Consider the following 25970-nt stretch of genomic DNA (forward strand, 5'->3'; position numbering starts at 1 on the left):
CAGTGACATTCTGACAAACGGGTGATGCAACCAGTTCAGTTTAGGGTGGGATCACTGTTCCAGTTAAGGCCAGGCTGGTTTGAATTGTTTTACCTCAATTAAGGAAGCCATCATTTGAAAACTGAATTTTGTATTTTGTCAGGTTATATTATTCTGATATTAAAGTATGTGTGCTTTGTGAACCAGAAAACATCTGGGGGGAGAGAGGCTGCTGTGGAGCTAGTCAAAAACAAAAGCACAGCCTCATCTTACCTCCATATATACCTGCTGTTTTTCTGGATTCAGAGTCTTATTCATTTGGTCACAACTCCACACTGAAAGTAATGAATTACTACTATTAAGAATGGAAGGAACTTAAAATTAATTTAATATTTATTACCAAAAAAATCATTCTTTTAATTATAGTGTTGTGAAAACATTTCATGCCAGGAAAAATGTTGTTTAAGCTAACATAATTTAAAAGGTTATTTACAAAAAAATTAAATTCCTCAAGTTTCTGCTTAATAAAGATTATTTCAGCTTTTGTGTTTATTCTGAATTTAAATATTTAAAGTATTGGGTAAAAATTAGATTCTTTTGTTTGTTTAAAAAAAAAAAACTCAGCTGCTTTTATTTTGTCTTCACACCTCAAACACGTTGTAGTGCAAACAAATCTGCAGCTTGTTTCTCTTCTGATAATTACCAGATGTAGATTTTGCTCAGTGATGTATTGATGCAGCCAGGATGTTGGCAGGATGCCTGTTTGGAGCAAAACCAGCAGCTCCTCCTCCTGTCCTCCATCTGACCCCATCTCAGATAACAAGCCAGACAAAAAGAGGGATTCCTCCACCTCATTGTCAACCTCTAGACCCCTGAGTGAGGCATGTGAAGCTGAGAAAACTCAAACCAACAACGCTACCAAAACAAAGTCCCACATTTGGTGAGGTTAGTTTGTTTTTGCTTTAAAAAGTTTGTTCAGTTTTTGAATGTCTGAGCCAGTCTATGGATTCAAACAGTTAAAACAACTTGACCCTTTACAAAAATGTAATTCCTTCCCAGTTAAATCGAGAAATAACTGATTAGCCACATTTCTAGTTGAATGTCACTAACAATACCCAGCAGAGATCATTGCCCAACCCGTAGAATCACGAAATCAGTTCTATAGAACGCAGCCCCAGACGGTCACATTGAGTCTAGTCAAAGTCTGGATTTAAATCCAGATAGATTTTTGAGGCATGACCTTGAACAAGCCGTTGTGGCTCATAATTCCTGAAATGTGTCTGAATAAAACAATTCTGCAATGAAGAAAGGGGAAAAATTACTTTTTCAAACAGGCCCTGGTTGATTTGAATGACTTTTTTTTCCTTTTAATAATAAAAAAAAAAACAAATTTAAAACTGCGTTTTGTATTCACTCATTGTTATCAGAGAATAAAATAAGTTCAAAAATCTCAAACATTCTAGTGTGACAAAAAGCAAAAACATGGGTTAAACTATAACTAGTTTATATTTAATACAGTTTATTAAATACAAACTAAAAGGAAATGAAGAAAAAAAAGCTGGCTCCGTAATGCTTTTATTTTGAAGGACCAAGCCGGAACTGCTCCTCTTCGCTCCGGTTATCTTGACCTTCCGCTTCGTTCCGCATGCAGCGTCTCTCAGATGGGATCAGCCGCCGACTTCACGCCCAGAAATGTAAGTTTTTGAGGTTTTATTCGACTGAAGTTGGAAAGAAAACGTTTAATTTTGTGGAGGCGTTTTAGACGCTCAGAAAAAGCCGCCACCGGTAAAAAACAAAAATGTTGCGTTCAAAGTTTGCAGGAGTTTGTAACGCTATTATGATCGCTCCTAAAATAAACAAACTAAATAATAAATTATTTTTTTTAAGGAATACTGTGGTTGAAACCGCTGTAAACTTACTGATACAGAAGCTATTTCCTTTTTGATGTATTTATTTTTGCGAGTTTTATCATCCAACCTGTCGTGCACAGCTGAACAAATCGATTAGGATTAAATTAACATAAAGTGAGACAATTTGTGTTCAGCCTGATCTGATTTCAAAAAGTAAACAACTAACAAATCACATCTTTCTATTCTATTTTTTTACTTTTATTTAATGTAAACGAGATATTACAAATCCCAAACTGTATTTTAATTCATCTATATTCAGTGTAGAACAACCCGGAACCGATTTGACTAATTAAAAATTGTGTCCTTTCAGTTGGACCTGATCTAAAATGGTTCGGACAAGGAAAACAACAATAAAACGTTTTTCCCCACAAATGTTCAATAAATAAATGTTAAGATAACAATTAAGTGGATGATTATAAATGTTTTGTCCCCTTTTCTAATTTTTACCAAATTAAACTGAAATTCGACAAAACAAATGTTTTTAATCTAATCTATATTGAGTGTAAAGTGGTCTAGTCCAGTTTTGAGTAGTTTGGGCAAAGTGGGTTTTGACTGATCTGAAGAAAGGGCATCAATTGGCTTCATTTTAGTTTATTACAATTTACATTACAAACCTTTTTTTAAATAAACTTTGAGTGCAGGTACATACATTTAAAACATTATAAAAGTTACTTAAGTACAAAAAAAAAAAAAACTGGAAGAATAGAGCATAAAATTAAGACGTTTTCTAATTTTAGGATAATCCACTCTTCATTTGACAGATGCAGGTTTTCTAGATGCTGAGCAGGAGCAGACCTGACAGAGTCTAGAATCCCAGGAAAGTGTTGAAATAGCTCTTTAACCCACTGACAGTTTAAAAGATGTGAATCTCAGGTTAAATTCAGTTTTCCGCTCATCACCTTTACCAGACAATCATCTCCAGGTGCTGCTTTCAGAGTCTTTTGTCAGCGTTTTAACTTCACCAACAGTCCTGTTTGCCTTCTTATTTAATCATGCATTTTTTTACTGATGAAATATTTACATTTAGTTTGTAAAGATGGTAAAAATGTTGCATTTTCTTTGATTTGTGATGAATTATACGGTCTCCTGTCTCAGGGTCTGATTTAATGCAATCTGCTGCAGAACTTTTTGGCATTTCTTATTTTCTACAAACTTAAAGAAAGTTGCAGCCTGATTCCTCCTTCAACTGTGTATAGTCAAAGGTCACTTCGGCATGCGTGACACTCATCATCATCGTTTGATATTGTCCGACGCAGTTATTTCACAAGTTAATTAATTTTTCACAGCTTTAAACACAGTTTAATATTTCTGTGAAGTATAATTAGACTTTATTTATACAGCACCGATTCACAACAGGCAGATTACAAGACAAACGGGTCCAGTTCAGTCAAAATTTAGATGAAGTTAGTCTGTTTCCTTCTAATCTGATCGTATTGGTCATTTACTGCCACCTACATTCAATCATTCATTTTGCAGCAATCCCTCCTCTTGAGGAAGCATAAGGCGAAAGTGGAATAGGACCACTTGCTTTTAACAGGAAGAAACCACCAGTATAAACCAGACGATATAAGCTGCTGGTGTCTGAGAGAAGCTAAGTTGGAAGCACTGAGCCAGAAGTTCTTTCAATGGAGAAGAAAAACAGAGATTACACAGAATTAATGGCAGCAATAGCTCCATCAATTACTCTGTCAAGGAGTACTTTCTATGGGGGGAAAACGGGGAGAGTACAAAAAGGTGTTTGCAGCACTGGCACATTCCTCAAAAGACGAGCAGCCCAACACAGCCAGGTGTACCTTCTACAGAAAGGAAAAACATGCAGAGCATTGTATAACAGTGAGTCTTGACCAGTTTGTGTTTTCCTCCTGCTCTTGGTCAGGTTGTGGAGACGATCTTTGTTAGCAGCACTGCTGGCTGTCGCTCTAGGAGTTTACCTTTTGCCATCTCCCATAGACCCCAAACCGCACATGTAGGTGTTGACGTGTTCATGTTCAGTTAAGTGTCCTCAAAGATTGTTGATTTGTGTTGTTAACCATATGTTTGCTCAGTCTGAAGGGGCCTCCACCGGCCCTTGAAGGGCCACTGGCTGTTAACACCCGGCTGCAGAGGGGCCGCAGGTTGTTCGCTGGAAAACTACATGGACCAGAATCCTTTACTGCTGATGGAAACAGTGAGTCTTTTCCCTTCTAAAATGAATATACTTCATATATCAGACACGCGTATTTGAGCCATGATATTCTGTATTTGTGAGCATCTTTGCAAGTGTATCTCAAAACGGTTCATTTTAATGCGTCTGTAAACATCTTAGTTTGGACGACCACGTCCTCCGACCGCGTCCTCCTCAGGTAAAGCTGTAGAAGCAGAGGTTTTTTTTATCACAATTATTTATTTAGTTGCAATACCTGGTTTTTACCACTAAATGTCACTACTTCCCAATCAATTTACCTGTAATTTACTACACAGCTGAGTTTTTACATTAAGAACCTGAAGTAAACATTTTTATTTCCTGTTCCAGGTAACGTGTACACAGGAACAGTCGACGGGAAGCTGTGGAGAATCGGTCCCGATGACAGCCTCGTCCTCATCGCACACATGGGACAGGATCTACCGGAATGTGGTGCGGATACTTTACCTCGGGGATGACGGATCCTACCTTATGTTAAATGACCAGGCCTTTCACTCTTTTTGCTGACATTGCAGATTTACTATCTGTTTTATTTTATGGAGGATCCACAGACATCAGTACTTTCTTTAAAAAAGCTTTAGTTTCCAAGTGAAAGACCTTCTTTAACCGGACCATTAACGTAACTTTATTTAAACCATAAAAATTAGATCTTGAGGAAAACTTCAGTACCATAGTACTTTCTTTAACCTTACAGGATACTTTCCCAGAACTTAAAGGCTGCTTTCCTGGAACTTGCGTGGTACTTTCCTCTAATACATACATTTCATTCATGGAATATAAGTGCTCTAAGGGGTTACTTTTACAGAACTTACAGGGTACGTTCTGGTGCTTACCCAGTACTTTCCTGGAATATACAGTTTACTTTAACAGAACCATAGATTTAGATGGGTAATCTTCTGAAATTTACAGGTTACTTTTTCAGAACTTAAAGGCTACTTTCCAGGAACTTTTAGTAATTTTCTGAATCTTACAGGATAGTTTTCCAGGACCTACTTGTTATTTTATGGTACTTATGTGAAACCTTTCTGGAATAGACAGGGTACTTTTAAGTATATCACTAGGTACTTTTACAAACCCTGCCTTGTACTTTACAGAACTTACAAGGTTACTCTTCTGAAACTTACAGGTTACGTTCCTTGGACTTTTAGGGCCCTGTGTCCTGGTTCTTTGTATGGATCTTAAAGGCTATATTTTCTGGTACTTTACAGAACGTACAGCTTGCTCCCTTAAACTTAAAGGGTACTTTCATGTACTTTTATAGGACTTACAGGTCACTCCTCTGGAAAGTACAGGGTACTTTTCTGAAACTTATAGGCTTCGTTCCTGAAACTTTAAGGGTACTTTTAGGACTGGGGTGTTTTATAAGTTTAGTTCTAACCTGATATTTTAAGGAACAGGTTACGTACTTGGAACTTAAAGGTTATTTTCAAGGAACCTGAGTTTTAACCGTATTGTAATTAGTCCCTTTTATGTTTTCCTTTTGCTTTCTGTGATCCATGTTCAGGCTCAAATAGTGGCAGCTGCTAACACCCCAACCCCCCCCCCCCCGCTTATTTTATTTTCTGAAGTATTTTTACACATCGTTGCCAAGTAGTATGAGATCAGTAAATTATTTTACTGCTTTAGTTTCTCTCCACTGTTGTAAATGTTTTTTTTTATAAATTAAAGGTTTGAAGCATGCAGACAGTTAAAATAGTTTAAATTACTTTAAACCACCAAAATGTGTGTTGAATGATTTCAGGCAGCAGCACAGACTATGAACCCGTCTGTGGTCGTCCTCATGGCGTTCGTTTGGACCGTCACGGTCAGCTGATCGTTGCCGACTCTTACTTCGGTCTTTACAGCGTCGACCCTAAAACAGGAGAGAAAACCCTGCTGGTGGCCAGCTCTGATGGTATAGTTCATTTTTATAAGTGGAGATGAACGAGGAGAACCTCACTAAGCCATCTGGACTCAGGATCTCCTGTTCTGCCATCAGGAGCTGCTGGTGTTCCCTTTGCCTTCCTGAACGGCGTCGAGATCTCCTCCCAGACTGGGATCATCTATTTCACCGACTCATCCAGCCGCTGGGGGCGCAGACACGTCAAACTGGAGGTGAGTCGGTGGTTTTTAGGATCTGAACAGTTAAAACACCAGGAATCCAGGGTTGCACAAGGCTAGAAGTTCATGCTGCTCCTGGAGAATTAGATAAAACCCTAACTGCTGCTGGCTTCATTCAGGCTTTTTAGCATAGCTTAGTAACCAAAGTCCTTGAATTTACAAGAGGACTCTCAGGATTATTTCTGTCCGTCCTGCAGAAACAGCAAAAAGCGTTGGGTTTGTGGAGAATGGATGAAAAGGCTGCAGGATGCACGCTTTAGCTGTAAACATCCATGGATCCATCCATCCACCCACATACATGCTGGAAATTTGAGTGCACAAAAAATATTTTTTTTTATGGAACATGTTCAGGAGCCTCTGAAATCCAGAGTCAAGAACAACACCAGATCCATCCACCCTGTAGTTAGCAAAAACAATGCATGACTCAGAAGTCTCATGATTCAGAATAAAAGCATGATGGAAATCTCCCCAAAATACTGCCTGGAAATTTACACATTTCATGGAAAAAGTTCTATTTCTATTAACTAATGATGCAGAAGCTGCTAACAAAACGAAGAAGTGTGCTTTAACTTTGCTTTGTTAAGTTTAGTTATGGTGTACATTATTTTGTTTTTTTTATATTTCAATGGTTGATGTAGCATTGAGTGTTTGTGCTAAAATTGGACTGAATTAGATATGGTCCAAAATGTGGTTGAATCTAGCAAAAACTGACTGGATGAAGCTGCTGTGTTCGATGCTTCAGGTGATCGAGTTGAACAGCCTTGGCCGTCTTCTCTCCTACGATCCTGGAAGTAAAAACGTGACGGTGTTCCTGGACTCGCTCTACATGCCCAACGGCATTGCCCTGTCGCCTGATGAAAACTTCCTGCTGCTGGCTGAGACCAGCATCGGTTGTATACTGAGGTACAGATAAGTATTTACACCCGTATGAACTCGCATGTTGTAACATAACAAACTCCAATGTGTTTCATTGGTATTTTTTATGATAAACCAGCACAAAGTGGACCATAATTGAAAAGGAAATCAATACACGGGTATAAATATTTTTTTAGAAATAAAATTCTACCAAATGCAGGATGTCCCTCCATTGAGTCGTCACCATAATGTTGTTGAGGGTTTGTTTTCACCCGATGATCCTGAGGGATATGTTGTCCGGAGCTTCAGGTCCTAGTAGGGTCTCCCAGGGCAAATTGGCCTCCAGGGAGCAGTTAGATCAAAAGGGTTTCATGGATCCTGATGACATGACACCACAGACAAAATCAAACCTTGGCTGGATTCGGGAGACCGGATCACCCTCCTGGAGCCAGGAGGTCCCAATTACAATGTCACATATAGGGGACACACTATTGGAGGAGCAGACCGGGTTGATGGTCCCTTTTTTTTAAGAAAGGGGACTGGAGAGAGTACTCCAAGTATTGAGAAATCACATTTTTCCGCCTCCTTTTCAAAGGTTTACTCTGGGGTGTTGGAGAGGTGGCTCAGACTGATCGCTCCTCCTGGATCTGAGGTTCAACGATGTGGCTTTCATCCTGGCCGTGAAACAGTGGACCAGATCTTTACCCTTGTGGATTTGCTGAGGGGGTCATGGGAGTATGTTTCTTTGGTCTACATGTGTTTTGTGGATCTGGAGAAGTCCTCTAGGTATTTCGTGGGGGGTTCTGCAGGAGTACGGGGTGTCTGGTGGCATTTAAGAGTCATCCAGTCCTGTGTGCCCAAACCAAGAGCTGTGTCCGTATTCTCGGCACCAAGTCAGGTCTGTTCTCTGTGATCGTTGGACTCTGCCAGGGCTGCCCCTCATAACTGATCCTGTTTGTGGTGTTCATGGACAAGATCTTAAGGCATAGTCATGGTGAGGGTGGTGTATTTGGGAACCTCAGGAAGTCATCTTTGCTTTTTGCACATGGTGTGGTTCTGTTGGCTTATTCTGGTCATGACCTCCAGTGTGCAGTGGAGTGGTTTATTACAAGAAATAAATGTTTCAAGTAATTTAACTCTGTGTGTAATGAATCTACATAATATGGTTTTGGCTTTCTAAAACCGGTGACAAAAAATCTTGAACTTTTATGACTATAGACCCTATGTTTAGGGTCGTCCTGTCGAAAAGTGAACCTTCACCCAGCACCGTCTCCTTCTCAGGTACTGGCTGAAGGGTCCGAAGGCTGGCACCAAGGAGGTCATCCTGGACAACATGATCGGTTATCCTGACAACATCCGCCTTAGCGACCATGGAACTTTCCTGGTTGGCATGACGACGCCGCGATTTCAGAAGTTCCTGCCACCCTTCCTGGACTTGATCGCTCCGTACCCGGCGGTGAAACGCTTCCTAGCCAAGGTCTGGGATTTTTCTATTGAAACCTAAACATCACTAATGTTTTATTCTGATATTTGACGAACAATGTACGGTGGCTAACAGGTGCAAACGCGCAGCAGATTGCGAAAACACGCTGCAAACACATGAATAATATAAACTCCATAACTCTTGAGTGATGCAAACTCCAAAAGACGCAAACACAAAAAAACCAATGCAACTGAAAAATGCTGCAATTCCAAAAACAGCAAGTTAGAAAAAACTACTTGCTCATTAAAAACAGAAGTGCACCAGACCACTAGAGAGCGTCACCACTAGGGGGAGTCAACCACCAACTCATATCAGACCCTCAGTAAAGACATTAATGGATGTCCCATGTGAAACTTGTGGAACATCATGTTCCTTCATGTCTAGTGGTCGTGGTGGACTTCCTTTTTGAGGAGAAAGTTTACAGCATTTTTCCTTTTCCTTCTATTTTCTTTGATTGCAGTGTTTTGGAGTTTGCATCATTCTTGTGTTTGCAGCTGCACGTTTGCGCCTGTCCGCCACAGTAACAATGGCACAGTGATTTGTTTTTGATATTTTGCCCAATTTAAACTTGGAATAATCACAGATTACAGCTGTAGTTTAGCTCATTAAACTATAATTTACACAGTTCAGAAAAGTCTGGTTTGATTTCAGTATTTCCCAGCTCTGGATAAGTATGGAAAAATATTTTAGTTGTCCTTTTATTTTTCCCTTCTCACTTCCTAGAGTCCTTGTGCTATTATGTCTTTCGCTCCTTTTTTTTTTCTTGCTTCCTTGTGTCTTTCAGACTTTGAGTCCTATCTCCATTTCTTTCATATCACCTTCCTTCTTTCTTCTCTCCCATCATTCCTTTCTTGCATCCTACCTTACTGTTTCTTGTGTCTTTACTGTTATTTTTTGTCCTGTCTCTATTTCTTCCTTCCTCATCCTATGCCCTAATGTCTTTCATTCTCTTCATCTTTTCCTTGCTTCCTTCTGTCCTCCCCTCTCACTACTTCCTTCCTGTCTTTTTCCAGTTTTTTTATATTTGTATCTGTTCACTGTAGAAATGCTATAAATTCGTCGTGAACTTTTGTGTTTTAAAATTAACTTAAAGAACTCTGCATTGTTCAGTCTGGAGTTCTTGCCTAAAAATGTGAAGGACCCCAGTATAAACTGGTGATATTCTGGATCATGTTGGTGCAGGTGGTTCCTCTGAGCTGGTACAACCTCCTGCTGCCACGCTATGCTCTGGTCCTGGAGCTGGGATTGGACGGACAAATCACAGGAACGCTTCACGACCCTCAGGGTCGCCTAACGTGGGCCATCAGTGACGTCTTCCAGCACAGAGGCAGAACCTATCTGGGCAGCACGGACTTACCGTTCCTGCCTATCCTGGAGGTCTGGGACAGCTATTGACGGCCTGCAGTTGTGTGAGCAGAGAAACTGTCTCCTGATTTTACATTTTAAAGGGTTTCTTAGGAGGTTTGACATCTAGGGAGACATCTAATGTTTTGTTTGGGTACAGAAAGATGGAAATGTTCCATAAAGACTGAGCTTGACTCATTTAAAGCATCTTCAAATAGAAAGACTGAATTATAAAAGCTGCAACTGTAAGCAACTTTTCTAAAATAATTAAGAAGAAATGAAAGCAAACAGTGAGAAGTTCTTTATTTGGACAAAAATACAAGCAAAAAATACAATTAATCTCTTCTGACATTTAAAAGTGCATCTTTCATTTTAAAAAAAGTGATCAGCTTGAAGAAAAAAACATTTTACTAGCAGCTTTTCTGGATTTAAAATATATGCATGCAGTTTTAAATGAGTATTTCAACATTTAAAAAGACAGAAAGCAGTAGTTTATTCTTCACAATAGAATATCTTTTAAAATGCTAATAAATAACTATACCAGAAAAATTCCCTTAGTTTAAATCATGTCCCTAATCCAACTTTTAATATAAATTAAAAAAAGAACTACATTTGGCACTTTCTTTAAAGTTAAAAGTTTTTCTAATTTAATTTCTGCAAATGTCAATTCCTAATGTGGGTTCTTTTACATCAGGCTTCTGTGGAGAGGTTATAAGTAGTAAGCTTTGTCAGTGGCGAGATGATAAGCAAAAGTTTGTTCATGAGCCTGAATCTGGTAAATAATATGTCGGGACTTGTTTCAATTTCAGATGCCCTTTATACCCTGATCTTTAATCATTGCAGACAGTGTTTCTGCATACATGTGATGTGAGTGACATAGCAGGAGTTGTACCTATTTCATTGATTAATTCAACCTTTTTGGGGCCTCTCATACTTGGATCTTTTACATTTAAGTGAGCGAAAAATGCTTTGAGGTAACAAACCTTTTTAACGACCTTAGTTTGGACTCCTAAGATATAAACTGCTATTCAACTCTCCACAGAAGCCCATCTTCACCTAGTTCAATGCCACAGTAATTCTTCTGTGCTTTGCTATATTGTATTTTATTTTTAGCCCTGCTGTTTCAGGGTACCTTCATCAGACGGCATCAAAATATAGTCATTGCAGGAATTTGGCAAGATCTTCTAGGGCAACTCTTGGAACCTTTAGATGTAACACAGCAGAATTACCTCTTTAGTATGCAGTGAAGTTCTGCACAGGCCTGGTAATGAGCCATACATTTTATTCAGGTGTAGGGAAGAAAAGTCGCAGGCCCTTGTGGACTGGAGTAGCACACCACTGTTCTAGGGCATATTAAAAGGGTATAGTTTAGGGTTTACGTTAGGGTCTTATGTAGGAGTTAATGTCTAACCTGCAGCAGATTAGTTTGCTAATCTAGTCTCCAAGTTGACTGCTACTGGTTTAAAAACAAAATTGGATCTTAAGAAATGTAATATGTGATGATCATGTTTGCATTAGACAGAAGAAACCGAGGAACTTGGGGCTACAGTCTGAATAGACGTTTTTCTAGGTTGGGCACTGGAATGAAGTCGGAGCGAAACTGTCCCAAATAACTTTCTACACTCAGATATGGGACAAACGGTTCATTAAAGATAGACTGCCCAGACGTGCAAAACTGTGCTGATGAAGAGACATGATTTGAATTCATTCTCAGTCTTAAAAAATTATGTTTCACAAACATCAAAATAAAATGAACCAAGGCCCAGACCGGAAGTTTTAAATGTAAATCTGGCTCCCACAGATCCCTTCTCCATCAGGCTCAGGAGGGTTCAAAACAAGGCAGTGGCAGCAGGAAAATACTTCTTCCTTTACCCTCATCCTTTCTGGTTTTACTTCTGTCCGACTCTGCAGGGCCTCCAGGTGTGGCTTGAAAACAGCTGCCGGGTGATAAACTCAAACCTGACGGGACAAAAACAAACACAGCACTGATTTTTGAATGCTGGATGGCTGTTATTTGCAGTAACTACTGTTATAATGATTTCAAATATGTTGAATTTGTTTTGGTGCTGTGCCTAAACATGGTTTATTTATGCACTTTAGGATCCTGGTAGTATTGTCTGTAAAAATGAGAGCATTAAATGTAATAAAGGTTGCTCTCTTAATCAGTCTTGGAGTAACATACATTGGTTTTTGAGTTACAAAACATGCATCACTCACATTTGTTGCCAGCGGTTTGGACATTAATGGCTGAGTTTTGAGAAGAAAGTAAATTTACAGTGTTTTACAAGCTGTACACAGACTTCAGTGTTGTCCGAATAAAAGATAATGAATTTACAATATGTGACTTTTGTAGGATATTGTATGTCATACTATAGTAATACTATATACTATGTGGTCCAAAAACATCATACTATATACTTTGTTGCCCTAAAAACATCATACTATACTATTTGGCCCTAAAAACATCATACTATACTATTTGGCCCTAAAAACATCATACTATACTATGTGGCCCTAAAAACATCATACTATACTATTTGGCCCTAAAAACATCATACTATACTATGTGGCCCTAAAAACATCATACTATACTATTTGGCCCTAAAAACATCATACTATACTATTTGGCCCTAAAAACATCATACTATACTATGTGGCCCTAAAAACATCATACTATACTATGTGGTCTAAAAACATCATACTATACTATGTGGTCTAAAAACGTCATACTATACTATGTGGCCCTAAAAACATCATACTATACTATGTGGCCCTAAAAACATCATACTATACTATGTGGTCCTAAAAACATCATACTATACTATGTGGCCCTAAAAACATAATACTATACTATGTGGTCTAAAAAATGTCATACTATACTATGTGGCCCTAAAAACATCATACTATACTATTTGGCCCTAAAAACATCATACTATACTATGTGGCCCTAAAAACATCATACTATACTATTTGGCCCTAAAAACATCATACTATACTATTTGGCCCTAAAAACATCATACTATACTATTTGGCCCTAAAAACATCATACTATACTATGTGGCCCTAAAAACATCATACTATACTATGTGGTCTAAAAACATCATACTATACTATTTGGCCCTAAAAACGTCATACTATAGTATGTGGTCTAAAAAATGTCATACTATACTATGTGGTCTAAAAAATGTCATACTATACTATGTGGCCCTAAAAACATCATACTATACTATGTGGCCCTAAAAACGTCATACTATACTATGTGGTCTAAAAAATGTCATACTATACTATTTGGCCCTATAAACGTCATACTATACTATGTGGTCTAAAAAATGTCATACTATACTATGTGGCCCTAAAAACATCATACTATACTATGTGGTCTAAAAACATCATACTATACTATGTGGTCTAAAAACGTCATACTATACTATGTGGCCCTAAAAACATCATACTATACTATGTGGCCCTAAAAACATCATACTATACTATGTGGTCCTAAAAACATCATACTATACTATTTGGTCCTAAAAACATCATACTATACTATTTGGGCCTAAAAACATCATACTATAGTATGTGGTCTAAAAAATGTCATACTATACTATGTGGTCTAAAAAACATCATACTATACTATTTGGCCCTAAAAACATCATACTATACTATTTGGCCCTAAAAACATCATACTATAGTATGTGGTCTAAAAAATGTCATACTATACTATGTGGCCCTAAAAACATCATACTATACTATGTGGTCTAAAAACATCATACTATACTATGTGGTCTAAAAACGTCATACTATACTATTTGGCCCTAAAAAACGTCATACTATACTATGTGGCCCTAAAAACATCATACTATACTATGTGGTCTAAAAAATGTCATACTATACTATGTGGCCCTAAAAACATCATACTATACTATGTGGCCCTAAAAACATCATACTATAGTATGTGGTCTAAAAAATGTCATACTATACTATGTGGCCCTAAAAACATCATACTATACTATTTGGCCCTAAAAACATCATACTATACTATTTGGCCCTAAAAACATCATACTATACTATGTGGCCCTAAAAACATCATACTATACTATGTGGTCTAAAAAACATCATACTATACTATTTGGTCCTAAAAACATCATACTATACTATTTGGGCCTAAAAACATCATACTATAGTATGTGGTCTAAAAAATGTCATACTATACTATGTGGTCTAAAAAACATCATACTATACTATTTGGCCCTAAAAACATCATACTATACTATTTGGCCCTAAAAACATCATACTATAGTATGTGGTCTAAAAAATGTCATACTATACTATGTGGCCCTAAAAACATCATACTATACTATGTGGTCTAAAAACATCATACTATACTATGTGGTCTAAAAACGTCATACTATACTATTTGGCCCTAAAAAACGTCATACTATACTATGTGGCCCTAAAAACATCATACTATACTATGTGGTCTAAAAAACATCATACTATACTATGTGGCCCTAAAAAATGTCATACTATACTATGTGGCCCTAAAAACATCATACTATACTATGTGGCCCTAAAAACATCATACTATACTATGTGGTCTAAAAAATGTCATACTATACTATGTGGCCCTAAAAACATCATACTATACTATTTGGCCCTAAAAACATCATACTATACTATTTGGCCCTAAAAACATCATACTATACTATGTGGCCCTAAAAACATCATACTATACTATGTGGTCTAAAAAACATCATACTATACTATTTGGTCCTAAAAACATCATACTATACTATTTGGGCCTAAAAACATCATACTATAGTATGTGGTCTAAAAAATGTCATACTATACTATTTGGCCCTAAAAACATCATACTATACTATTTGGCCCTAAAAACATCATACTATAGTATGTGGTCTAAAAAATGTCATACTATACTATGTGGCCCTAAAAACATCATACTATACTATGTGGTCTAAAAACATCATACTATACTATGTGGTCTAAAAACGTCATACTATACTATTTGGCCCTAAAAAACGTCATACTATACTATGTGGCCCTAAAAACATCATACTATACTATTTGGCCCTAAAAACATCATACTATACTATTTGGCCCTAAAAACATCATACTATACTATGTGGCCCTAAAAACATCATACTATACTATGTGGCCCTAAAAACGTCATACTATACTATGTGGCCCTAAAAACATCATACTATACTATGTGGTCTAAAAAATGTCATACTATACTATGTGGCCCTAAAAACATCATACTATACTATTTGGCCCTAAAAACATCATACTATACTATTTGGCCCTAAAAACATCATACTATAGTATGTGGTCTAAAAAATGTCATACTATACTATGTGGCCCTAAAAACATCATACTATACTATGTGGTCTAAAAACATCATACTATACTATGTGGTCTAAAAACGTCATACTATACTATTTGGCCCTAAAAAACGTCATACTATACTATGTGGCCCTAAAAACATCATACTATACTATGTGGTCTAAAAAATGTCATACTATACTATGTGGCCCTAAAAACATCATACTATACTATGTGGCCCTAAAAACATCATACTATACTATGTGGTCTAAAAAATGTCATACTATACTATGTGGCCCTAAAAACATCATACTATACTATTTGGCCCTAAAAACATCATACTATACTATTTGGCCCTAAAAACATCATACTATACTATGTGGCCCTAAAAACATCATACTATACTATGTGGTCTAAAAAACATCATACTATACTATTTGGCCCTATAAACGTCATACTATACTATGTGGTCTAAAAAATGTCATACTATACTATGTGGCCCTAAAAACATCATACTATACTATGTGGTCTAAAAACATCATACTATACTATGTGGTCTAAAAACGTCATACTATACTATGTGGCCCTAAAAACATCATACTATACTATGTGGCCCTAAAAACATCATACTATACTATGTGGTCCTAAAAACATCATACTATACTATTTGGTCCTAAAAACATCATACTATACTATTTGGGCCTAAAAACATCATACTATAGTATGTGGTCTAAAAAATGTCATACTATACTATGTGGTCTAAAAAACATCATACTATACTATTTGGCCCTAAAAACATCATACTATACTATTTGGCCCTAAAAACATCATACTATACTATGTGGTCTAAAAAACGTCATACTATACTATGTGGCCCTAAAAACATCATACTATACTATGTGGTCTAAAAACATCATACTATACTATGTGGTCTAAAAACGTCATACTATACTATTTGGCCCTAAAAAACGTCATACTATACTATGTGGCCCTAAAAACATCATACTATACTATGTGGTCTAAAAAATGTCATACTATACTATGTGGCCCTAAAAACATCATACTATACTATGTGGCCCTAAAAACATCATACTATACTATGTGGTCTAAAAAATGTCATACTATACTATGTGGCCCTAAAAACATCATACTATACTATTTGGCCCTAAAAACATCATACTATACTATTTGGCCCTAAAAACATCATACTATACTATGTGGCCCTAAAAACATCATACTATACTATGTGGTCTAAAAAACATCATACTATACTATTTGGTCCTAAAAACATCATACTATACTATTTGGGCCTAAAAACATCATACTATAGTATGTGGTCTAAAAAATGTCATACTATACTATGTGGTCTAAAAAACATCATACTATACTATGTGGTCTAAAAACATCATACTATACTATGTGGTCTAAAAACGTCATACTATACTATTTGGCCCTAAAAAACGTCATACTATACTATGTGGCCCTAAAAACATCATACTATACTATTTGGCCCTAAAAACATCATACTATACTATGTGGCCCTAAAAACATCATACTATACTATGTGGCCCTAAAAACGTCATACTATACTATGTGGCCCTAAAAACATCATACTATACTATTTGGCCCTAAAAACATCATACTATACTATTTGGCCCTAAAAACATCATACTATACTATGTGGCCCTAAAAACATCATACTATACTATGTGGCCCTAAAAACGTCATACTATACTATGTGGTCTAAAAAATGTCATACTATACTATATGGTCTAAAAAATGTCATACTATACTATTTGGCCCTATAAACGTCATACTATACTATGTGGTCTAAAAAATGTCATACTATACTATGTGGCCCTAAAAACATCATACTATACTATGTGGTCTAAAAACATCATACTATACTATGTGGTCTAAAAACGTCATACTATACTATGTGGCCCTAAAAACATCATACTATACTATGTGGCCCTAAAAACATCATACTATACTATGTGGTCCTAAAAACATCATACTATACTATTTGGTCCTAAAAACATCATACTATACTATTTGGGCCTAAAAACATCATACTATAGTATGTGGTCTAAAAAATGTCATACTATACTATGTGGTCTAAAAAACATCATACTATACTATTTGGCCCTAAAAACATCATACTATACTATTTGGCCCTAAAAACATCATACTATAGTATGTGGTCTAAAAAATGTCATACTATACTATGTGGCCCTAAAAACATCATACTATACTATGTGGTCTAAAAACATCATACTATACTATGTGGTCTAAAAACATCATACTATACTATTTGGCCCTAAAAAACGTCATACTATACTATGTGGCCCTAAAAACATCATACTATACTATGTGGTCTAAAAAATGTCATACTATACTATGTGGCCCTAAAAACATCATACTATACTATGTGGCCCTAAAAACATCATACTATACTATGTGGTCTAAAAAATGTCATACTATACTATGTGGCCCTAAAAACATCATACTATACTATTTGGCCCTAAAAACATCATACTATACTATTTGGCCCTAAAAACATCATACTATACTATGTGGCCCTAAAAACATCATACTATACTATGTGGTCTAAAAAACATCATACTATACTATTTGGTCCTAAAAACATCATACTATACTATGTGGTCTAAAAACATCATACTATACTATGTGGTCTAAAAACGTCATACTATACTATTTGGCCCTAAAAAACGTCATACTATACTATGTGGCCCTAAAAACATCATACTATAGTATGTGGTCTAAAAAATGTCATACTATACTATGTGGTCTAAAAAACATCATACTATACTATTTGGCCCTAAAAACATCATACTATACTATTTGGCCCTAAAAACATCATACTATAGTATGTGGTCTAAAAAATGTCATACTATACTATGTGGCCCTAAAAACATCATACTATACTATGTGGTCTAAAAACATCATACTATACTATGTGGTCTAAAAACGTCATACTATACTATTTGGCCCTAAAAAACGTCATACTATACTATGTGGCCCTAAAAACATCATACTATACTATGTGGTCTAAAAAATGTCATACTATACTATGTGGCCCTAAAAACATCATACTATACTATGTGGCCCTAAAAACATCATACTATACTATGTGGTCTAAAAAATGTCATACTATACTATGTGGCCCTAAAAACATCATACTATACTATTTGGCCCTAAAAACATCATACTATACTATTTGGCCCTAAAAACATCATACTATACTATGTGGCCCTAAAAACATCATACTATACTATGTGGTCTAAAAACATCATACTATACTATTTGGTCCTAAAAACATCATACTATACTATTTGGGCCTAAAAACATCATACTATAGTATGTGGTCTAAAAAATGTCATACTATACTATGTGGTCTAAAAAACATCATACTATACTATTTGGCCCTAAAAACATCATACTATACTATTTGGCCCTAAAAACATCATACTATAGTATGTGGTCTAAAAAATGTCATACTATACTATGTGGCCCTAAAAACATCATACTATACTATGTGGTCTAAAAACATCATACTATACTATGTGGTCTAAAAACGTCATACTATACTATTTGGCCCTAAAAAACGTCATACTATACTATGTGGCCCTAAAAACATCATACTATACTATGTGGTCTAAAAAACATCATACTATACTATGTGGCCCTAAAAAATGTCATACTATACTATGTGGCCCTAAAAACATCATACTATACTATGTGGCCCTAAAAACATCATACTATACTATGTGGTCTAAAAAATGTCATACTATACTATGTGGCCCTAAAAACATCATACTATACTATTTGGCCCTAAAAACATCATACTATACTATTTGGCCCTAAAAACATCATACTATACTATGTGGCCCTAAAAACATCATACTATACTATGTGGTCTAAAAAACATCATACTATACTATTTGGTCCTAAAAACATCATACTATACTATTTGGCCCTAAAAACATCATACTATAGTATGTGGTCTAAAAAATGTCATACTATACTATTTGGCCCTAAAAACATCATACTATACTATTTGGCCCTAAAAACATCATACTATAGTATGTGGTCTAAAAAATGTCATACTATACTATGTGGCCCTAAAAACATCATACTATACTATGTGGTCTAAAAACATCATACTATACTATGTGGTCTAAAAACGTCATACTATACTATTTGGCCCTAAAAAACGTCATACTATACTATGTGGCCCTAAAAACATCATACTATACTATTTGGCCCTAAAAACATCATACTATACTATTTGGCCCTAAAAACATCATACTATACTATGTGGCCCTAAAAACATCATACTATACTATGTGGCCCTAAAAACGTCATACTATACTATGTGGCCCTAAAAACATCATACTATACTATGTGGTCTAAAAAATGTCATACTATACTATGTGGCCCTAAAAACATCATACTATACTATTTGGCCCTAAAAACATCATACTATACTATTTGGCCCTAAAAACATCATACTATAGTATGTGGTCTAAAAAATGTCATACTATACTATGTGGCCCTAAAAACATCATACTATACTATGTGGTCTAAAAACATCATACTATACTATGTGGTCTAAAAACGTCATACTATACTATTTGGCCCTAAAAAACGTCATACTATACTATGTGGCCCTAAAAACATCATACTATACTATGTGGTCTAAAAAATGTCATACTATACTATGTGGCCCTAAAAACATCATACTATACTATGTGGTCTAAAAACATCATACTATACTATGTGGTCTAAAAAATGTCATACTATACTATGTGGTCTAAAAAACATCATACTATACTATTTGGCCCTAAAAACATCATACTATACTATTTGGCCCTAAAAACATCATACTATACTATGTGGCCCTAAAAACATCATACTATACTATGTGGTCTAAAAAACATCATACTATACTATTTGGCCCTATAAACGTCATACTATACTATGTGGTCTAAAAAATGTCATACTATACTATGTGGCCCTAAAAACATCATACTATACTATGTGGTCTAAAAACATCATACTATACTATGTGGTCTAAAAAATGTCATACTATACTATGTGGCCCTAAAAACATCATACTATACTATGTGGCCCTAAAAACATCATACTATACTATGTGGTCCTAAAAACATCATACTATACTATTTGGTCCTAAAAACATCATACTATACTATTTGGGCCTAAAAACATCATACTATAGTATGTGGTCTAAAAAATGTCATACTATACTATGTGGTCTAAAAAACATCATACTATACTATTTGGCCCTAAAAACATCATACTATACTATTTGGCCCTAAAAACATCATACTATAGTATGTGGTCTAAAAAATGTCATACTATACTATGTGGCCCTAAAAACATCATACTATACTATGTGGTCTAAAAACATCATACTATACTATGTGGTCTAAAAACGTCATACTATACTATTTGGCCCTAAAAAACGTCATACTATACTATGTGGCCCTAAAAACATCATACTATACTATGTGGTCTAAAAAATGTCATACTATACTATGTGGCCCTAAAAACATCATACTATACTATGTGGCCCTAAAAACATCATACTATACTATGTGGTCTAAAAAATGTCATACTATACTATGTGGCCCTAAAAACATCATACTATACTATTTGGCCCTAAAAACATCATACTATACTATTTGGCCCTAAAAACATCATACTATACTATGTGGCCCTAAAAACATCATACTATACTATGTGGTCTAAAAAACATCATACTATACTATTTGGTCCTAAAAACATCATACTATACTATTTGGGCCTAAAAACATCATACTATAGTATGTGGTCTAAAAAATGTCATACTATACTATGTGGTCTAAAAAACATCATACTATACTATGTGGTCTAAAAACATCATACTATACTATGTGGTCTAAAAACGTCATACTATACTATTTGGCCCTAAAAAACGTCATACTATACTATGTGGCCCTAAAAACATCATACTATACTATTTGGCCCTAAAAACATCATACTATACTATGTGGCCCTAAAAACATCATACTATACTATGTGGCCCTAAAAACGTCATACTATACTATGTGGCCCTAAAAACATCATACTATACTATTTGGCCCTAAAAACATCATACTATACTATTTGGCCCTAAAAACATCATACTATACTATGTGGCCCTAAAAACATCATACTATACTATGTGGCCCTAAAAACATCATACTATACTATGTGGTCTAAAAAATGTCATACTATACTATATGGTCTAAAAAATGTCATACTATACTATTTGGCCCTATAAACGTCATACTATACTATGTGGTCTAAAAAATGTCATACTATACTATGTGGCCCTAAAAACATCATACTATACTATGTGGTCTAAAAACATCATACTATACTATGTGGTCTAAAAACGTCATACTATACTATGTGGCCCTAAAAACATCATACTATACTATGTGGCCCTAAAAACATCATACTATACTATGTGGTCCTAAAAACATCATACTATACTATTTGGCCCTAAAAACATCATACTATACTATTTGGCCCTAAAAACATCATACTATAGTATGTGGTCTAAAAAATGTCATACTATACTATGTGGTCTAAAAAACATCATACTATACTATTTGGCCCTAAAAACATCATACTATACTATTTGGCCCTAAAAACATCATACTATAGTATGTGGTCTAAAAAATGTCATACTATACTATGTGGCCCTAAAAACATCATACTATACTATGTGGTCTAAAAACATCATACTATACTATGTGGTCTAAAAACGTCATACTATACTATTTGGCCCTAAAAAACATCATACTATACTATGTGGCCCTAAAAACATCATACTATACTATGTGGTCTAAAAAATGTCATACTATACTATGTGGCCCTAAAAACATCATACTATACTATGTGGCCCTAAAAACATCATACTATACTATGTGGTCTAAAAAATGTCATACTATACTATGTGGCCCTAAAAACATCATACTATACTATTTGGCCCTAAAAACATCATACTATACTATTTGGCCCTAAAAACATCATACTATACTATGTGGCCCTAAAAACATCATACTATACTATGTGGTCTAAAAAACATCATACTATACTATTTGGTCCTAAAAACATCATACTATACTATGTGGTCTAAAAACATCATACTATACTATGTGGTCTAAAAACGTCATACTATACTATTTGGCCCTAAAAAACGTCATACTATACTATGTGGCCCTAAAAACATCATACTATACTATGTGGTCTAAAAAATGTCATACTATACTATGTGGCCCTAAAAACATCATACTATACTATGTGGCCCTAAAAACATCATACTATACTATGTGGTCTAAAAAATGTCATACTATACTATGTGGCCCTAAAAACATCATACTATACTATTTGGCCCTAAAAACATCATACTATACTATTTGGCCCTAAAAACATCATACTATACTATGTGGTCTAAAAAACATCATACTATACTATTTGGTCCTAAAAACATCATACTATACTATTTGGGCCTAAAAACATCATACTATAGTATGTGGTCTAAAAAATGTCATACTATAATATGTGGTCTAAAAAACATCATACTATACTATTTGGCCCTAAAAACATCATACTATACTATTTGGCCCTAAAAACATCATACTATAGTATGTGGTCTAAAAAATGTCATACTATACTATGTGGCCCTAAAAACATCATACTATACTATGTGGTCTAAAAACATCATACTATACTATGTGGTCTAAAAACGTCATACTATACTATTTGGCCCTAAAAAACGTCATACTATACTATGTGGCCCTAAAAACATCATACTATACTATGTGGTCTAAAAAACATCATACTATACTATGTGGCCCTAAAAAATGTCATACTATACTATGTGGCCCTAAAAACATCATACTATACTATGTGGCCCTAAAAACATCATACTATACTATGTGGTCTAAAAAATGTCATACTATACTATGTGGCCCTAAAAACATCATACTATACTATTTGGCCCTAAAAACATCATACTATACTATTTGGCCCTAAAAACATCATACTATACTATGTGGCCCTAAAAACATCATACTATACTATGTGGCCCTAAAAACGTCATACTATAGTATGTGGTCTAAAAAATGTCATACTATACTATGTGGCCCTAAAAACATCATACTATACTATTTGGCCCTAAAAACATCATACTATACTATTTGGCCCTAAAAACATCATACTATAGTATGTGGTCTAAAAACATCATACTATACTATGTGGTCTAAAAACGTCATACTATACTATTTGGCCCTAAAAACATCATACTATACTATGTGGTCTAAAAACATCATACTATACTATGTGGTCTAAAAACGTCATACTATACTATTTGGCCCTAAAAACATCATACTATACTATTTGGCCCTAAAAACATCATACTATACTATGTGGCCCTAAAAACATCATACTATACTATGTGGCCCTAAAAACGTCATACTATAGTATGTGGTCTAAAAAATGTCATACTATACTATGTGGCCCTAAAAACATCATACTATACTATTTGGCCCTAAAAACATCATACTATACTATTTGGCCCTAAAAACATCATACTATACTATGTGGCCCTAAAAACATCATACTATACTATGTGGCCCTAAAAACGTCATACTATAGTATGTGGTCTAAAAAATGTCATACTATACTATGTGGCCCTAAAAACATCATACTATACTATTTGGCCCTAAAAACATCATACTATACTATTTGGCCCTAAAAACATCATACTATAGTATGTGGTCTAAAAACATCATACTATACTATGTGGTCTAAAAAATGTCATACTATACTATGTGGCCCTAAAAACATCATACTATACTATGTGGTCTAAAAACATCATACTATACTATGTGGTCTAAAAACGTCATACTATACTATTTGGCCCTAAAAACATCATACTATACTATTTGGCCCTAAAAACATCATACTATACTATGTGGTCTAAAAAACATCATACTATACTATTTGGTCCTAAAAACATCATACTATACTATTTGGGCCTAAAAACATCATACTATAGTATGTGGTCTAAAAAATGTCATACTATAATATGTGGTCTAAAAAACATCATACTATACTATTTGGCCCTAAAAACATCATACTATACTATTTGGCCCTAAAAACATCATACTATAGTATGTGGTCTAAAAAATGTCATACTATACTATGTGGCCCTAAAAACATCATACTATACTATGTGGTCTAAAAACATCATACTATACTATTTGGCCCTAAAAACATCATACTATAGTATGTGGTCTAAAAAATGTCATACTATACTATGTGGTCTAAAAAACATCATACTATACTATTTGGCCCTAAAAACATCATACTATACTATTTGGCCCTAAAAACATCATACTATACTATTTGGCCCTAAAAACATCATACTATACTATTTGGCCCTAAAAACATCATACTATACTATTTGGCCCTAAAAACATCATACTATACTATGTGGCCCTAAAAACATCATACTATACTATGTGGCCCTAAAAACATCATACTATACTATTTGGCCCTAAAAACATCATACTATACTATTTGGCCCTAAAAACATCATACTATACTATGTGGCCCTAAAAACATCATACTATACTATGTGGCCCTAAAAACATCATACTATACTATGTGGCCCTAAAAACATCATACTATACTATGTGGTCTAAAAAATGTCATACTATACTATATGGTCTAAAAAATGTCATACTATACTATTTGGCCCTATAAACGTCATACTATACTATGTGGTCTAAAAAATGTCATACTATACTATGTGGCCCTAAAAAACCATACTATAACTAGTTGGGTCTAAAAAACATCATACTATACTATTTGGCCCTAAAAACATCATACTATAGTATGTGGTCTAAAAAATTCTACTATACTATGTGTCTAAAAACATCATACTATACTATTTGGCCCTAAAAAACATCATACTATACTATTTGGCCCTAAAAACATCATACTATAGTATGTGGTCTAAAAAATGTCATACTATACTATGTGGCCCTATAAACGTCATACTATAGTATGTGGTCTAAAAAATGTCATACTATACTATGTGGTCTAAAAAACATCATACTATACTATGTGGTCTAAAAACATCATACTATACTATGTGGTCTAAAAACGTCATACTATACTATTTGGCCCTAAAAACATCATACTATACTATTTGGCCCTAAAAACATCATACTATACTATTTGGCCCTAAAAACAGTCATACTATACTATGTTGGCCCTAAAAACATCATACTATACTATTTGGCCCTAAAACATCATACTATACTATTTGGCCCCTAAAACATCATACTATACTATGTGGCCCTAAAACATCATACTATACTATGTGGCCTAAAAACGTCATACTATACTATGTGGCCCTAAAAACATCATACTATACTATGTGGTCTAAAAAATGTCATACTATACTATGTGGCCCTAAAAACATCATACTATACTATTGGCCCTACAAAACATCATACTATACTATGTGGCCCTAAAAACATCATACTATACTATTTGGCCCTAAAAACATCATACTATACTATTTGGCCCTAAAAACATCATACATATATTTGGCCCTAAAACATCATACTGATAGTATGTGGTCTAAAAAATGTCATACTATACATGTGGTAGTAAAACATTCATACTA

At 35.0% G+C, this 25970-nt stretch overlaps 2 protein-coding genes across 2 annotated transcripts in view; one reads left to right on the forward strand and one right to left on the reverse strand.

Moving 5' to 3' along the window:
- Positions 1–1579: 1579 nt before the first annotated feature.
- Positions 1580–12192, forward strand: zgc:194209 (uncharacterized protein LOC570908 homolog). The gene is made up of 9 exons (XM_047389230.1): positions 1580–1673; positions 3766–3855; positions 3935–4056; positions 4402–4503; positions 5813–5965; positions 6050–6165; positions 6914–7074; positions 8308–8503; positions 9692–12192. Coding segments are annotated over exons 1-9 (1155 nt in total). The 5' UTR covers positions 1580–1671; the 3' UTR covers positions 9905–12192.
- gnsa (glucosamine (N-acetyl)-6-sulfatase a) overlaps positions 10140–25970 on the reverse strand; it is a 46472-nt gene continuing 30641 nt past the window's right edge. Inside the window, exon 14 of the mRNA XM_047389229.1 lies at positions 10140–11812. Within this exon, the coding sequence (XP_047245185.1) occupies positions 11743–11812 (70 nt within the window). The 3' untranslated portion in view covers positions 10140–11742. The remainder of the gene's footprint in view (positions 11813–25970) is intronic.

This window comes from Girardinichthys multiradiatus, chromosome 17 (assembly GCF_021462225.1).
Source record: "Girardinichthys multiradiatus isolate DD_20200921_A chromosome 17, DD_fGirMul_XY1, whole genome shotgun sequence".
Taxonomy (NCBI): domain Eukaryota; kingdom Metazoa; phylum Chordata; class Actinopteri; order Cyprinodontiformes; family Goodeidae; genus Girardinichthys; species Girardinichthys multiradiatus.